Here is a 16,355-nt window from a genome sequence, read left to right on the forward strand (position 1 = left end):
TTCGTTTTTAGGTTAGTTTAAAGGGACTGTTAGTAAGAATCCTAAATGTCTTGTTAACAGCTTCACCTGTGGCCGTTAAGTCAACTAAAGTCAGCGTCCTGTTGCTGGCGCTTGTGCTCGCTCTACATAGACATGAAGGAGCATCGCTCAACACAGTGAGGAGACACACGTCAGCTAAAAGCACAATATCACTCTATATCTCAGCTGCTTGGCAGTAATGTTAGCTGACCAGACCAAGGTCTCTCCATGAATCAATGCTGATCCTAGTGTTGGCTTTTCCCGCCTCAGCCTCCCGACCGCGGCCGGAGGGAACGGGGGAGACGATAACGTTTCTCTCTGCGGAGCCCCGTCACTTCACAAGACACGGGAAACCTCTGTTGGTCTGGAGGAGCTGCAGCAGTTATTTCTGCACAAACGTCCACTGAACATTCACTAGATATTCTCAGAGCTAAACTAACTCTTCTGCAGTGTGGAGTGAGCAGCATGCACGTGAGAGGTGGAGAGAGAGAGAGAGAAGGAGCGCGGTGTGTGAGTGAAGGCAGGCAGAGGAGCAGAGGAGCAGAGACTCCGGTCCTGGAGACCAAAGCTACGGTCTCCTCCGCGTCCTCCGACCGCGGCCAACACTGTTTAACAGCTTCACTAGATACAACCAAGAGGTTTTGGTGCTTCACTGGAGTTTGTGTTGGAGTCTGAGTCTGAACAGCGGAGACACACGAGAGACCATGAGACATCTCAAATCCGTCCACAGCAGTACATTACTTTTCTCCAAACTCTACTGTAGTAATACTCTGACTATGGAGAAGAACCTGATACAACCCCACTGAGAAACACCTGAACTATCCCTTTACCTTGTAACTGTCAACAAATGGTGAATTTCAAAGTTCATTATTACTACCACATAGATGGGGAATATAAATCTAATATTGTGATGGTGACAACAACAGTTGTTCTCCAGCGGGTCTGCTGTCCTGTCCTGTCTGTGTGCAGTGAGAGTTTCTTTATTCACAGCTCTTTGTTTAATCTTTGCATATTGATCTGTCTCTTTTTCTGCCGCCACAGAACGAGTCTGAGAGACTACAGATCCAACTCGCCGGCGTCCGGAGTCAACAGAGCCGAGACGCAGAGAAGCATCAGCTGCTGGTCAGCAGCCTCAACGAGCAGCTCAAAGGGTGAGCTGTTCATTCACTGCTCTAATCAGGGTTACTACCTCTGATCTAATCTAATATAGCAGGATGATACAGAGGGGAAGATCACATCTATTTATAATAACAATAGAAACTCTTGTGACGCTGTGCCGCTAAAGCCTCTCAGCGTTGAGATCGTCCTCCTCTCCTCACTGACGTCCTGACGTTGTTGAACCAGAAATGGAGGATAAATAAATCTAGTATGTGTCTGTGGTCACCCAGAGCTACGATAATCCATCACATCTGTCCAGAGAGCAGAAACCACAGACTGTCTGTGGTCACCCAGAGCTACGATAATCCATCACATCTGTCCAGAGAGCAGAGACCACAGACTGTCTGTGGTCACCCAGAGCTACGATAGTCCATCACATCTGTCCAGAGAGCAGAGACCACAGACTGTCTGTGGTCACCCAGAGCTACGATAGTCCATCACATCTGTCCAGAGAGCAGAAACCACAGACTGTCTGTGGTCACCCAGAGCTACGATAGTCCATCACATCTGTCCAGAGAGCAGAAACCACAGACTGTCTGTGGTCACCCAGAGCTACGATAGTCCATCACATCTGTCCAGAGAGCAGAAACCACAGACTGTCTGTGGTAGAAACAACAACGTCTCTAGATGACGTCATGTTGAGTGTTGATGGAGCAGCTGCATCGCCTGGCTCTGATCCATCCAGACTCCATTCAGAAAACAAGCATTTTAAAAGTTGTTTGCTTGTCGTCATGGTAACAGACCTGACTAAGCATGAGTTCAGACTTTTTACTAATCAGCATCATTATGTAGTTAATTCAGCATCATTATGATCTGGTTATTGATATTAAATCACAGTACAGTCTGTTTATTTTAGGTTCATACCGCAGTAGAGACGTGTGGCTGCTAGATACAGTCAGTGTATGTGAATACAGCTCGCCGCCGGGTGATGTTATGAACCCAGACATGACAGCGTTTGGTTTTCTGACATATCTGGGACTTCACCAACATGTACAAAGCAGCAACAGTGGAAAGAAAAGTTGTTGGTATCTATGGAGACGAGCTCCTCCTCTCCGGAGCGTCTGGACCAGGGGTCTCCAACAAGTAGCTTTCTCACTACCGGTGTCTGAGTGGCTCGCTAAAGGTTACAAGAATATGGACATACAATTGATAACACAAAGTCACATTGTAAACCAGTTTAAATGTGTATCCAATCAAATTCACAGACATGGCGCCCCCTTCTGACACTAAATCAGCTGACAATTAAGCAAGTTGTGCTGCTTTCAAATGTCATGACATCAGCGACGCGGTAACATCAGGCGATGACAGCAGGCCAGCAAGCGTACACCAGATTTGACAATGACCACAGAAAATAGCCAGGCCAAGAAAAATAAAAAAAATATACTAGTTTAATGAGGAATGTCTCGTTTGCGGTGCGAGCGTGTCAGTCGGTAGAAGATGTAACGTTGATCGCCACTTCACCAAAGTCCACGGCAACTTTTCACGGGACTTTCCGTCTGGTAGCAGTCTACGAACGGAAAAGGTGAAGGAGCTGGAAACAACGGTTAAAAGACGACAGAGGAAGGCCAACGCTGCAGCAGAGGCTTCGTTTAAAGTGGCGCACATCCTAACGAAACGAAAAAGCCTTCACCTAGTGAGGGATTGTAACAGAAGCGATGACTGCGGCGGCTGAAACATTATTAAAGGACCATGAAAGTAAAGACAGAAATGATGTCTGCTGGCGATGTACAACTTGACGGCGCTATGAGTAGCTCTCTGCCACTTTCATTTTGTCAAATTAGCTCTCAGAGGACTTCTAAACTCGGCATTGCTGCATACAGCCTGGTATTTGATATTATAACTGTTGTGATTGTGTTTTCAGGCTCAGTAACACTCAAGAGTGTCTAGAGAGCTCGCTCATCGAGAAGGAGAACACGTTGGCCAAGACGTCTGAGAAGCTGGAGCTCATCAACGGCCTCCGAGAATCTCTGAGTGAGAAAGAAGTTCAGTTGAAAGACGTGTCTGATAAGCTCCTCCAGGCTGAGCACGCCGTAAGACTTCTGACTCCTTCTTTCTGTTCTTCTCGAAGTTCAGTATTCAGCGATAGTTACTTTACCTAGTTGTTTCTTCTTCTGCAGCTCGAGAGTGTTTCTAGGAAATGCAGCAGCTCAGAGAAACAGCGCTCTGAGATGAAGACGGAGGTCGTCGACCTCGCGCAGAAGCTGAGCGTGCTGAAGGAGAAGGTGGGACTTCAGGAATCTTTATATTTTCAGAAATGTTTCACTTTTTTAAGCAGTTTTTTAATCACAGTTCATAGGGCGGCTCCATCTGCGTTCTTTTCTGTTGTTTTCAAATGTAACCGTCCACTCAGCCGTTAGCAGAGAGCAGTGACGTAGGTCAGCATAGCAAGCTAATCAATAAGGGTATGAATGATGTGAATGCTAGCTCTAGCTGAGTCAACGTTAGTTTGGAAATAACTGAAAGGGTTAGTCACATTCACCGCAATAATGCAACACCGCGCTATTGACAAGCTAACCGCAGGGGACGACAAGCTAACCGCCACAACCGCCATGTTTTTTCTTTTTTAAATCCTTAGCAATGGGAGCGCCACGTATTTACACTGAAAACACCAGCAGCGTGGCGAGCCGCCGAGCGTCTGTTCTGAGCGTCTGAGCGTCTGAACGCTGCACATTTGGTGTTTTTGTTCTGGTCGGCGAGAGTTGAAAAATGTTTAATAGTGCTAAAGTTGAGTAGCTGGTCTACCGCTGCATCGATCGGTTAGTTTGTTTGTGTTATTGTGTTGTTTCGGATCTGAACGAACGTGACGTCTACAGCTGTACTTGCTTAGCTTCCGTGCCGCCGGCCATCTAAGTTACTGTAGGTAATACACACTGAATGGGTGAGGATATATGTATATATACAGGATATATATACATATACAGGATATATATACATATACAGGATATATATACATATATATGTGAAATGTCATCATGCAGAAACCTACGTCAGACGTCAGACGGAAATACTTATTACATTTAGTCACATTTTTATCCTTCATAGTTTTAGTCGCCAAAAAGGCATTCGATTTTAGTCAAAATGTTTTTCTCTCTTATTGTCAGCTATCTTTTTTTTAAATTTAATTTCAGTCCTGTTCAGTCGTCAGATTATACTGAACATTCCTGTCATTTTAGTCATTATTCAACACAGGTTGAATGTTTAACCCTCTGAGAACCACAATAGACCAGTTTTAGTCTTCTTTAGAGGGTCCAGGGGGTGTTTAGGGGGTCCAGGGGGTCTTTAGGGGAGATAGCAGGTCAACAGTAGACGTCACATAGAAGTGGTGAACATCATCTGAAAGCTGGAACCTGGAGATTAATCTGAGATGCTGCTCAGCGCTGAGGGTCGAGTTGTTCTAGTCATTAATCAGATATAAATAGTAAAAGTGTATCAGGGATTGGAACATGATGATAGAAGTATCTGATGGTCATCATCATGCTCTATTATGTCTCATCAGTTGTTGCAGTAGTTGTTGGGTTGATTCCGTTTGTTTCACAGATATGGTGATAAATTTAACCTTTTTTTTTTTCCACTGGAGAATTGGTAAAAATGATCAATAATCTCTCCAAAATCCCACATTAAGACACCAAGACCTCGAGGAACACCAGAGAAAAAGCCAGGCTGTGATTTGGGATCAAAACTTTGCGATTGGATAAATCTACCAGAGCCTCTGAAAGAAAGAGAAAGAAAGAGAAAGAGAGAGAAAGAGAGAGAAAGAGAGAGAGAGAGAGAGAGAGAGAGAGAGAGAGAGAGAGAGAGAGAGAGAGAGAGAGAGATCGTTTATTGCATGTTTGATAACGTCATCGTTGGTGTTTAATGATGTCGGTGACGTCTCGTCATTGTCTCGTCTTCATCATATTAGTTTTCGTTAACGAAAAGAAAAGAAAAGCTTTAGAAGGGTATGAAGGAAAATCCCATTTTGACAATAAAACATACATCAACTAAAATGTAAATGTTGGGATTTGACTACATCAGGAGCACCGCTGGGAAGCGACAGAAAACAAATAATGGACCCGTACTTGAATCAGTTCGTACTCTATATAGAGAGGTGATATGTCGTAATCTTTGACTCACTCGATGCTTTATCGTTGTTTTCATCTCCTCATTTTCAGACTCAGAAGCAGGAAGTCACCGTAGAAACTTTACAGACCGAGCTCGATCAGACGAACGAGGAGCTGGACAAACTAAACTCGACCCACCTGGAGGAGCGAGCCCAACTCATTCACGACCTTCAGAGCTGCGAGCGGGAGATCGACCGGCTTAGAGACGTCGTGCTGGAGAAGGACGAGGAGATATCCACCCTCTCCGGGAACATGGCGGAGTACGCAGAGCAGGTCACGGCGCTGAAGCGGGAGGTCAAACTCAAAGAGGAGAACCTGGTTCGGGTAGAAACCGCTCTGAGTAAGGCGGAGCGGGAGGCCACGATCATCAGAGAATCGCAGACTTCAGACCAGCGAGAGCTGGACGGCAAGATCTCAGAGCTAGTGGAGAAAGTGAAGGACACGGAGGTGGAGTTGGTGAAGGCCAAAGAGGAGAGAGAGTCTAACGTGGCCGAGGTGGAACATCTGATAAAGCAGGCCGAGGAGGACAAGAGAACTATTCAGGAGCTTCGGGGGGAGATCCAGAAACAGATCGTGAGCCAACGTAATCATCTCTCTGAATGTGAAACGCACATCACGTCACTGAAGGAACAGCTGACGCTATCCAAAGACAAAAACACAAGCAGTGAGCAACTCCTGCAAAGAGAGCTGAAATCTGTCAAAGATGAACAGAACGAACTCCTGGCTCAGGTGGAAAAACACAATAATGAGATGCAGACGTTGTCAAGACAGCTGGAGGAGCAGGTCCAGAGTGAGGAGCACATCAAGAAGGACATGCAAGAGAAACTGGAAACCATCACATCGCTGGAAAACCAACTAAAGACGACCGGCGAACGGGCCGAGGACGAGAGGCGGAAGTTCAACACCGAGCTGCAAAACCGGGATTCTGAAAAGGAGAAACTGAGCGACGAACTTCAGAGCAAATCTGAAAATATCTCCAAGCTGAAGAATCTGTTAAAATCCGTGAAGACGGAGAAGAAGCAGCTGCAGGAGAAACTCAAAGGGCTGACGGAGGAGCTGGAGCTGCAAAAGCAGAACGTGAATCAGCTCGGTGAAAAGGTTTCATCTGCTGTTGAGCTCAACCGCAGCCTCGAGAATCAAGTAGACGTCCTCATCAAAGAGAGAGAGAGACTGGAGCTGGAAGTAGCTGAGAGTGTGGAAACTATTTCACGAGTTACACTTGAAAAGGATTCCCTGCAGGCCCAAGTGTCCGTGTTGGAGACGCAGCGTTCACAGAACAACACGATAATCGAAGGGCTGGAGAAAGACAAAGAGGATTTGACTCTTCGAACTAACGAGTTGAACAGAGTTTTTGAGCAGAGCGCTAACTCGAGCTCGGAGACGCTGCTGGCAAAAACAAACGAATGTAGTGAACTGAGCCGGTTACTGAGGGAGAGGGAGGAGAAGGTGAAACAGCTGCAGGAGGAAGTGCAAAACTTGTCTTCGCAGGTAGAGCAGCTCCAGCGAGATCAGACGCAACTTCAGGAAACGCTGTCTCTGCGGCGAGAACAGGAGCGCAGTCTGACGTCTGGCTTAACGGAGAAGGACGCGATGCTGAAAGAGAAGCAGGACGGGTACCACAGTTTGCAGAATGAATTTACACTCCAGAAAAGTATCGTATCCAAGCTGCAAACAGAAGCTGAATCGCTCGGTGAAGAACACTCACAGCTCCGCCGGCAGATTGAAGAGAGAGAAGAGATGTTGAAGAACGTGACGCAGCAGTGTGAAAAACACAAAGACGAACTGAACGACGCAAACAACGCCGTTAAGTCTCTGAGCGACCGGATCCGTGTGGCGGAGTCTGAAGCCGAGCTGAGGCGAACGGAGGTGGCGAGCTTAAACGGCCACATCCAGGCGGCGACGGAGGAGAACCACCGACTCCGCTCTGCTTGTGAATCCAGAGAAAAGGAGCTCGCTCTGCAAAAGCAGGTTCTGTCGGACCTTGACGGACGGCTCAAAGCAACTCTCGAAGAGAACGCCGGTTTCAGCGTGCAGATCAGCAACCTGACGGAAAACAATCGGAGGCTTCAAGAGGAGCAGGAGCAGAACATCAGATCAGTTTCTGAGCTAACCGCTGAGAGGAATCTACTGCGAGAACAAAAATCTGGGCTTGAGATTCAGATCTCAGAGAATCAGAACACGATCGACGGCCTGTCGAAGGAGAAGGAGAAGCTCGCCGCTGCAGGAGACGAATTAAAACAAGACAAAGAGTCAAACTCTGCAGGTTTGCTCGAGAAAACGAGCGAATGCGCTCATCTGTCAGAGCAACTCGACGGCTTAAAGAAGCAAGTCGGTCAACTCGACACGTCGTTGAAAGAGAAAGAACAAACGTCGTCCGCTCAGCAGAACCAGCTGCTGCAGCTTCAGGATACTGTGTCCATGCTTCAGGAGCAAGGATCCGTGCTCAAGACGGGGCTGCTGGAGAAAGACGCCATGTTTCAGCAGAAAGCAGCAGAAGTGGAGCAGCAGAAAGCGCTCGTATCACAGACGCAGGCTGAGGTGGAGCAAAAAGAACAGACATTGAAAGAAGTAATACGTGAGTTTCAGAAGCACAAAGAGGAGCTGGATAAACGGAACGAGTCGGTGATCTCACTGAGCGGCCAGCTCGGCGCCATGAACGAGAACGCCGCAGAGGCGGAGGCTGAAATCGCCAACCTGAAGGCCGCCGTGCAGAAACTCACCGCAGAAAACAGTCAGCTGACCCAGACGGAGGACCAGAGGAGAGCAGACGTCGTCGACTTTAACGATAATATCCAAGCGCTGACTGAGCAGAATGCGAGATTGAAATCTGAGCTTCAGAGAACGGCGACGGAGTTGTCCAAAGCACACGAAGAGGTCGCGCATCTCAAAACGGCGGTCAGTGATTGGGACGACAAACTCCAAACTGCAGCCTCGGAGAAGGAGAGGCTTCGTTTGAGCGTGAAGGGACAAGACGAGTCCCTGAAACAGCAGGAGAGTTTGATCCGGCAACTCAACGGGAGAATCAGTGAGCAGGAGGAGCAGCTGAAGCAGAAAGCAGACGACAACGACAGGTTGAGTGCAAAAGTTTCAGAGCTTGAAGACTGTGTCTGTAAACTCAGAGGACAAGTTGACCGTCTTTCTTCAGAGTCTTCCGCGCTGAAAGATAGTTTCGAGATTAAAGAAAAGTCAAGTCTTGAATATCAAAGTCATTCTTCAGCTGCTGTTGAAAATCTCAGTTCAGATCTACGAGCCAAAGAAGTGGAGTGTGACAGCTTGAAAGAAAAGACCTCACACCTTGAAGAATCGGTCACGAAGCTCAACGTCGCCCTCCAGGTCCAGATATCTGAGGTGGAAAATCTGAGAAAGGCCTTGGAAGAAAAAGAGTCAAAGTCTCTTCAGGATATTCAGAGACGAGCAGACGAGGCGTCGCTCTTCAAAACTCAGTTCGCGGAGAGCACCGAGTTGGTGTCACAGCTGCAGAGTCGTATCCAGCTGCTGTCCGCCGAGTCGGAAAACCTCAAAACTTCAGCCGGAGAAACACAAAGGGCCTTTAACGACCTACAGGAGAGATACGCCACCAGCTTAGAGGAGCTGCGAGACGCGAGGAAGCAACTGTCCCAAAGGACCGATGAGGCGTCCGGCCTCCGGAAGTCACTGAACGACACCGGTAACGAACATCAGACCACGATAGAAACACTGAGACGCGAGTTATCAGCGATGCGTCGCAAACTGGAGAAAACCGAAGACTTGAACTTGAATCTTTCGAAGGAAAAAGACGAAGCTTTTGCTTCCCACCAGGCGAGCGTGTCGCTGCTGACGGTCGAAATAGAAAGACTGAAATCGCAGCATCTTCAGGTCGTGGCGCAGATGAACGCGCTGACAGAAAACCTGGAGCAGAGGGAAATGGCTCTCCACGCTATCAACAGTCAGTACACATCGCAGGCCAAACACACATCCCAGCTGCTCTCAGAAATACAGAAACTAGAACAGCAGAACAAGAGGCTAAACGAGGAGATTAGCTCGTCAAAGGAGGAGCACCAGAAGCGTCTCGCGGCCAGTGGTAGCAAAAACGCACGTTTGCAAGAGGAAGTTAGAAAACATGTCGCAGAGAGGGAGGAGCTGGAGAAGAGACACCACCAGATCCGGGCGTCGCAGGTTCAAATGGAGCAGCGGTCCGGCAGCACAAAGGAAATAATGGAGCAAACCACGTCGGAGAAGGAGAGCCTTCAAGCAAAGGTTAGTGCCAAAGACGAAGAAGTGTCTCGGTTAACAGAAAACATTCAAAAGATAGAGCAGATTCTGCAGGACTCTGAGAGAGAGTGGCTGTTAGTTCTGGATAGAGAGAAACAGGATAAGAACCTGCTCGCAGAACAGCTGCAGAGTGTTGAAAATGAAATGAAATCTAAAGATGTTAAAGTTAATGCTTTGAAAGGAGACTTGGATCGTTTGCAGGAGAAACTAGCGGTAGCTTCCTCCGCCATCAGGCAGGGATCCGATCAACTGAGCGCTAAAGAGTCGGAGGCGTCAGCGTCCAGGATTCAGCTGGAGAAGGTGTTAGCGTCTGTCCAGGAGAAGGAGAACGACAACAATCATTTGCAGCAGGCGCTAAACGCTGCAGAACACCAGTTACAAACAGTCTTAGAGAGAAAAAACAAAGAGTCCTCTGTAGAAAACGCCTCTTTACAGGACCTGATAAAACAATTACAAGACGGTCATCAGTCTGAGGTAGACACTTTGAAAAATGAGTTGGATAAAACCGTCGCACAATTACACAAGACACAGACTAAAGGAGAGAGGAGTGATGAGGAGAAGGGTCAACAAATTGCACTTTTGCAAGAGATGGTGGAGCGTCTACAGACGGAGTTAGAGACGGCGAAAGAAGCTGCCGTCAAACACGCTTCTTTACAAGGCGAATCGCAAGCTAAAGACGAGCAGATCAACTGTATGAGCATTCAGATCAGTCAGCAGAAGGAGCTAATGGCTGGACTCGGTCAGCAATTATGGGATAAAGACGCATCCGTCGCCCAAGTCATCGAATCTGCCTCCAATGAGAGAATGAAACTCGCGGCGCAACTGGAAAACGTGGAGCAAGAACACAAAACCTCCACGGAGAGGCTTGGAGAGATTTCTCAGCAGCTGGAGGAACGTATTTCAAGCTCTCAACGTGAAATAGAGACCAAGAATTCAGAGACGCTCGAGCTGATGAACAAAAACAAGGATCTAAAGAGCGAACTAGCCGCGGTGTGTAAAGAAAAAGATGCAACGAAGAAGAAGCTTCAAGCTGCTCTCGTCGTCAGAAAAGATCTGCTGAAAAGAATCGAACAATATGAAAATGCAAACGATAAATCTGAGGTTTCACTTTTACAGGACACGTTACAGGAAGTAACAAATCGAGCTCAGGCCAGTGCGCAAATATACGAAGAAAATGTTTCTCTTCTTGAAAAGAAAATTCTTGAGCACAAAACAGAAAGTGAAAGACTTGTGGAGCAATTAGAGTCAGAAAAACAAGTTTTGCTTGACGCACTCGACGAGAAAGAAGCGTGTTTGGTTGAGAAAAGCTCCCTCGTGGAGCGGCTGCAGTCCGTCGCCGCCCAGAAGGAAGACGCGTTGGAGCAAGACCGGAAGAGCTCGGCGCAGAAGTTAGAAGAGCTTCAGAATGAGCTAAAGGATAAGTCTTCCTCCGCTGCCGCCGCTGTTGATTTAGAAAACGAGCTCGCTCAGATGAAGCTGGAAAAAGCAAAGATACAGAAGAAGGCGCAGGCTGCCCTGCTGGCACGCAAAGAGACGCTGAAGAAAGCTCAAGAAAATGAAAAGAAATTAACTCAAGAACTGGCTGAGCTGAAAGACGACTACAAGGCTCTCCTGGAGCAGCGCTGCCAGCAGACCAACGAGCTCAACGCCGTCCAGATGAACTTCGACGAGAAGGTCCGAGAGTTGGAGGAGATCCGTAAAAGCTCTCTGTCTGATCTGGATGAGCTGGACACGTTGAGACAGCTCGTAGAGGAGAGGGATAAAACCCTACAAGATCTAAAGATGTCTCTGGCTGAGAAGGAGAGCCAGTGCCATTCTCTGTCAAACCTGCAAATGGAGCTAGAAAACGTTAAATCCAGATTCGAGAGCGCGTCTCTTGAGATGGCGAGCAAAGACAAGGCTCTGGTAGTCGCGGAAGCTTTGAAAGCAAAACTTCACGCGGTAGAGGACGACTTAAAGAGAGCTCGTGCAGAAGTAAAAGAGAAAACGGAAGAAGTTGAGAAACATCTGGAAGAGATTAAAGCTGCGGAGCTGAAGAGCCGACAGGAGAAGCAAGTGTTGCTGACCCAGCTGAGCGTCTCGGAGTCTGAGAAACATCAACTGTTGATGGAAGAAAACGAGGCTCTGTTGGAGAAGAGTAACCAGATGAAAGTGGAACTGGAGACAGCCGTCGCTTCAATTTTAACCATCCAGAAGACGTCTGCAGAAACGCAGCAGCAGCTCAGCGACGACAAACGTGCTTTAACGGAGGAGCTCGAACAAACACAACTGCGTTTGGATTCGTTAAAGCAAGAGAAAGAAGATGCTTTCAGATTAATGGATGGACTCAGAGATGAGGTAGCCACGCTGAAGGAGAAAGTAAAAGAGATCAAATGTGCTGAAAACTTTGAAGTGAAGCTGAAGGAGAGAGACGACGCCTTGGTGGTTTGTCAGGCTCTGGTGTCGGAAAAGGAAGAACTAATCGCTGCACTTGAACTGCAACTAAAGCAGCAGATTAGAACACACGAAACTGCCGTTGAGAAGATGAGGACGGAGGCCGACGAGCTTCAGAAATCAACAAACGATCAGGACAACCAAAGCAAAATCACTCTCCTGACCAGGAAACTTCAAGCCGCTTTAGTGTCGAGGAAAGAGCTCCTGAAGGAAAACGCAACGCTCAAGGAGGAAGTAGAAAAGCTGTCGGCCAAACACGAAACTAAAGAAGCCGAGTACTTTAATCTGGAGTCGTCGGTGCTGAAGTTGAGACAGCAAAACGTGGACCTGGAAAGCTCCGTGTCGTCGCTGAACAAGGAGAAAGACGAGCTGAGCACCGAGGCCGACGGCATCTTCAGCGATAACCGCAGCCTGTCGGCGGCCTGCGACAGCCTGAAGCTGACCATAGAGAACATCACGCAGCAGAAACAGGCCTTCTCCTGCCAGCTCGAGTCTCTCAACGATTCTCAGGCGGAGGAGCTGTCCAAGTGGAAGACGAAGCACGCCGAGCTGAAACAAGAGTATGAGTCTCTTTTACAGGCTTATGAAAACGTCAGCAGTGAAATGGATAAAATGAGGCAGCTTTTGGAGGGGTCTAAAAGAGACCGGCAGGAAGCCCTCAGGAAAACCCACAAACAGGAGGCCGAGATGGAGATTCTGGACAAGCGAGCTAAAGAGACGGAGGAAGAAAATGCAAGGATTAAAGAGAGGATGCACAAATTTTCCAAAGAGAAGCGGCAGAAGATTGAAGAGCTGGAGGAAGAGAATGAGAAAATGAAAAAAGAGCTGGCTGAGCTGGAAGAAAACCACAAAATGGCGGTGTGCGATCTGACTGATAGACATCAACAACTGGAGGCTGAGCTCTGCAGACTTAAAGAGACATCAGAGGAGCTCAGAGAGAAGCTCGCCGAGCTGGAGGCTGAAAATAACCAACTGACGGAGAAGCTGGAAGAAGCGAGCGGTTCGCTGGAAGAGAAGCACCTGGAATCAAAAACGTACACAAACAACATGCAGCTCAAACTGGACGAAGCTCTCAGTTTGAATAATTCGCTGACCGCCCAGATCGAGGCCCAGAAAACAGAACTGGGTGCTCAGTCGGAAATCAACAACGTATTGCAGAAGGAGAAGCAAAATCTCTCTGGAAGAATCGAGGAGATACAGAACGATCACGAGCTGCAGCTGGGGAAGAAAGACGACGACATTAAAGAGCTCAAGGACGTCATCGACGGACACAACCGCGAGACCATCAGCCTCAACGAGAAGGTGAGGATCCTGGAGGACGACAAGTCTCTGCTGCAGGAGGAGCTGGAGAACGCTCAAGAGATTTCAGACAAAGTGAAAAATGAAAACGAATATTTGGAAACCGTGATCCTCAAAAACTCCGAAAGGATCGACGAGCTGACCGAGTCCGTCTCCGTTTGGCAAACCCAAAGCGCACAGCTGTCCTCTCAGCTGGCGGCGAGCAAAGAGATGAGCGGTCGGGTTCGCCAGGAGAAGGAGGAGGAGCAGCTCAAGTTGGTCCGAGAGTTTGAGGAGAAGCTCAAGACTGTTCAGAGAGGCAGCGAGGGCTCCAAGAATGTGAAGAAAGAGCTGCGAGAGCTGCTCAGAGAAAAGCATCAGGAGATCAACCAGCTGCAGCAAAACTGCATCAAATACCAGGAAGTGATTTTAGATTTAGAGAGCGCTCTGAAGAGCTCGCGGTCAGCCGGCGAACACTCTGAGAAGGAGCTGAAGAAAAGCTCAGAGAAGATGTCGGCTTTAGAGGAGAGAGGTAAAGGAGTCGAAGCTGAGCTGACGACACACAAGAATCTCCTCCAGCAGGCCTCGGAGAGGATCCAGAGCGTCGAGTCTGAGCGAGACCAGCTGGCTCTGGACCTGTCGCAGGAAAGAAAAACGGTCCTGGAGGAAACAAAATCACCACAAAATACAGACGAGAAACAATTTTATTTGGAGAACCAGTTCATGTTGCAGCAGCAGATAGACGAGCTGAAGGAGCTAAAAGATAAAGAGAGTCAGAAAGTGACTGAACTGAGGCAGCACCTCGACTCTCAAGATCTCCAGATAAACACTCTAAAAAGATCCGCTGTGACTAACGAGGCGAAGCTGTCGGCGTTATGCGGCGCTCCTCAAGGTGCGGACGCATCCAAACTTTGGAACGACTTGTACCAAAAGACGTTACACGAGAAGGACAGCCAACTCCTCGAACAGGGTTTCGTGATCAAGCGGTTCCTGGAGGACATGAGAGCGAAGGACAAAGAGGTGAACGAGCTGCGAGTGACCAAGTCGAGACTGGAGAGGACTCTGAACGAGTACTCCGTCGCCGCCGCCGCGCAGCAGAGACAGCTGTTCATCATGAGCGCGAGCAACGCCGAGCTGAGCGAGACGGTGGAGCTCATGGCCGTGCAGGAGAAGGAGCTCGGCGCTCACGCCAAACGATTGGAACAAGATAAAGACGCGCTGAACCGACAGCTCGCCGACAGAGACGACTTGATTTCCCAGATGCAGCTGAATCTCCAGCAGACGGAGAAGATGAACGCAGACGCAGACGCTCAGCTGCTTCTTTTACAGTCTCAAAACGACAGAGTTCAAGCTGACTTTGAGAAGCAGGAGGGAATGTCGCTGCAACTGAAAACACTCCTCCAGAGCAAAGACGCTGAGATCTCCTCCCTGTTGTCCTGCAGAGACGGACAGATGTCAGGATATCTGGAACAACTCCAGGCTAATTATCGCAGCCAGGTGGCGGTGTACGAGGACAGGTTGACTTCCTCACGCTACCAGAGAGAAAAGGCCGACAAAGAGTTGAGAGGCCTTGAAGCGAAGGTGAAAAGCCTGCAAATTAAAGTGGACAGGTCTACCCAGGAGAAGGAGCACATGGCTGCAAAGATGGAGTCGTTCAAGAACTCCATGGTGTCTCTGCAGAGCGAACGGGAGCGACTGATGTCAGAATACAGGATACTTGAAGCAAAGAGTCAGTTGGGGTTGAAGAGTAAAGAGGCTGACGGGGAAGGTGGCACCACCAAAGGCCTTAAACACGAAATAAGAAAACTGCTGCATCAAATGGACGATCTGAACTCGGAGAACGCGATGCTCAGGGCTCAGCTGGTTCGCTACAGAGAGGACCTGAATCAGGTTTTGTTCCTGAAGGACAACCAGCTGAAGGTGCTGCTGAATAAGCAGCAGGATGTCATCAAAACCCTGGAGAAGCAGAAGGCCGCGGCCGAGAAGCAGCACAGGAAGTCTCGGTCGGAGCTGCAGGAGGAAGAAGAGGCGAGCGACACTTTAAGAGCAGATATTTCTAAACTTAAAGCTCAGGTTTCAGGCCTGGAGGCTCTAAAGAAGGAGCGATCGGCCACTAATGAAGGCAAAGTGATTAGTGATCTCCAGGAAGCCGTGGCGGTCAAAGCAGCTGAGTGTAATGACCTGCATCAAAGACTTCTCTCTCAGAAAACTCTTACTGAGGAGCTCAAGGAAAAAATGCAGCTGGTGGAAAATGAAACAGACAAAAACCTGGCTGAAGCTGAGGACAAGTACAACAGCGAGCTGGACACGTTCGAGCGCGAGGTGGAGCTGATGAGGAACGAGCGGGAGGCGGCGGATCAAAGGGCGGCGGAGCTCGCTAAAGACCTGCTGGAGATGGAGCAGCAGTTATCAGACGCAAAGACGCAGAGCAAAGACACCAAGGCTCAGAACGAGTCCATGTGCAGAGCCATGGCCGCTCTGCAGAACGACCGAGACCAGCTCATCGAAGACTTCAAGATCCTGAGAAACAGATACGACGAAGAACTCCGAGAGACTCAGGCGGCCTTGAACAAGGTGGAGCGCAGTCTGCAGGACGCCATCGCTGACCTGGCCATGTTTGCCAAAGAGAGGGACGTCCTCGTTGGTAAACTAAAAGCTTTAGAGAACGAAGACGCACACGCAGAGCTGAACAAGTTGTTGGACGTGCTGTCGAAGGATTTGTCCGAGAAGGAGAGGGAACTGAAGCGGGTCGTCCTGGAGAACAGCATGTACGGCAGGCAGCTCTCGGCGTTCTCCAGATCCATGGCCAGCCTCCAAAACGACCGCGACCGGCTGATGGATGAGCTGGCCGGGGCCAAAAGAGTGGTGGTCGAGTCCAGGCAAGGGTCGAGCCCAGAGGCCGTCACCTCCGTGAGTGTGGAGCGGTCAAAAGGAAGTGGCGTCGGCGCCCTCCAGAGTGAGAACGAAGGGCTGGTAAGTCGAGTCATCGAATGTGGTTTCAGTTTGGCTGCTTCCTCTCTGCTGTGTTTCATCTTGTGGAAAGCATGCGGCATCACTCATCGCTTCCAGTTGCATGGTGTTTCTTTGTTTGGATGCATCATCGTTTCGTCTGTGAAG

General features: G+C 48.8%; 1 protein-coding gene across 9 annotated transcripts in view; it reads left to right on the forward strand.

The window, feature by feature from the left end:
- LOC141781492 (uncharacterized) overlaps window positions 1-16,355 on the forward strand; it is a 49,380-nt gene that overhangs the window by 25,935 nt on the left and 7,090 nt on the right. For all 9 annotated transcript variants that reach the window (XM_074657278.1, XM_074657307.1, XM_074657298.1 and 6 more), the window contains 4 exons: window positions 1,060-1,169; window positions 3,038-3,206; window positions 3,294-3,398; window positions 5,328-16,211. In XM_074657278.1, the coding sequence (XP_074513379.1) occupies window positions 1,060-1,169; window positions 3,038-3,206; window positions 3,294-3,398; window positions 5,328-16,211 (11,268 nt within the window). The remainder of the gene's footprint in view (window positions 1-1,059; window positions 1,170-3,037; window positions 3,207-3,293; window positions 3,399-5,327; window positions 16,212-16,355) is intronic.

Source organism: Sebastes fasciatus, chromosome 2 (genome assembly GCF_043250625.1).
Source record: "Sebastes fasciatus isolate fSebFas1 chromosome 2, fSebFas1.pri, whole genome shotgun sequence".
Taxonomy (NCBI): domain Eukaryota; kingdom Metazoa; phylum Chordata; class Actinopteri; order Perciformes; family Sebastidae; genus Sebastes; species Sebastes fasciatus.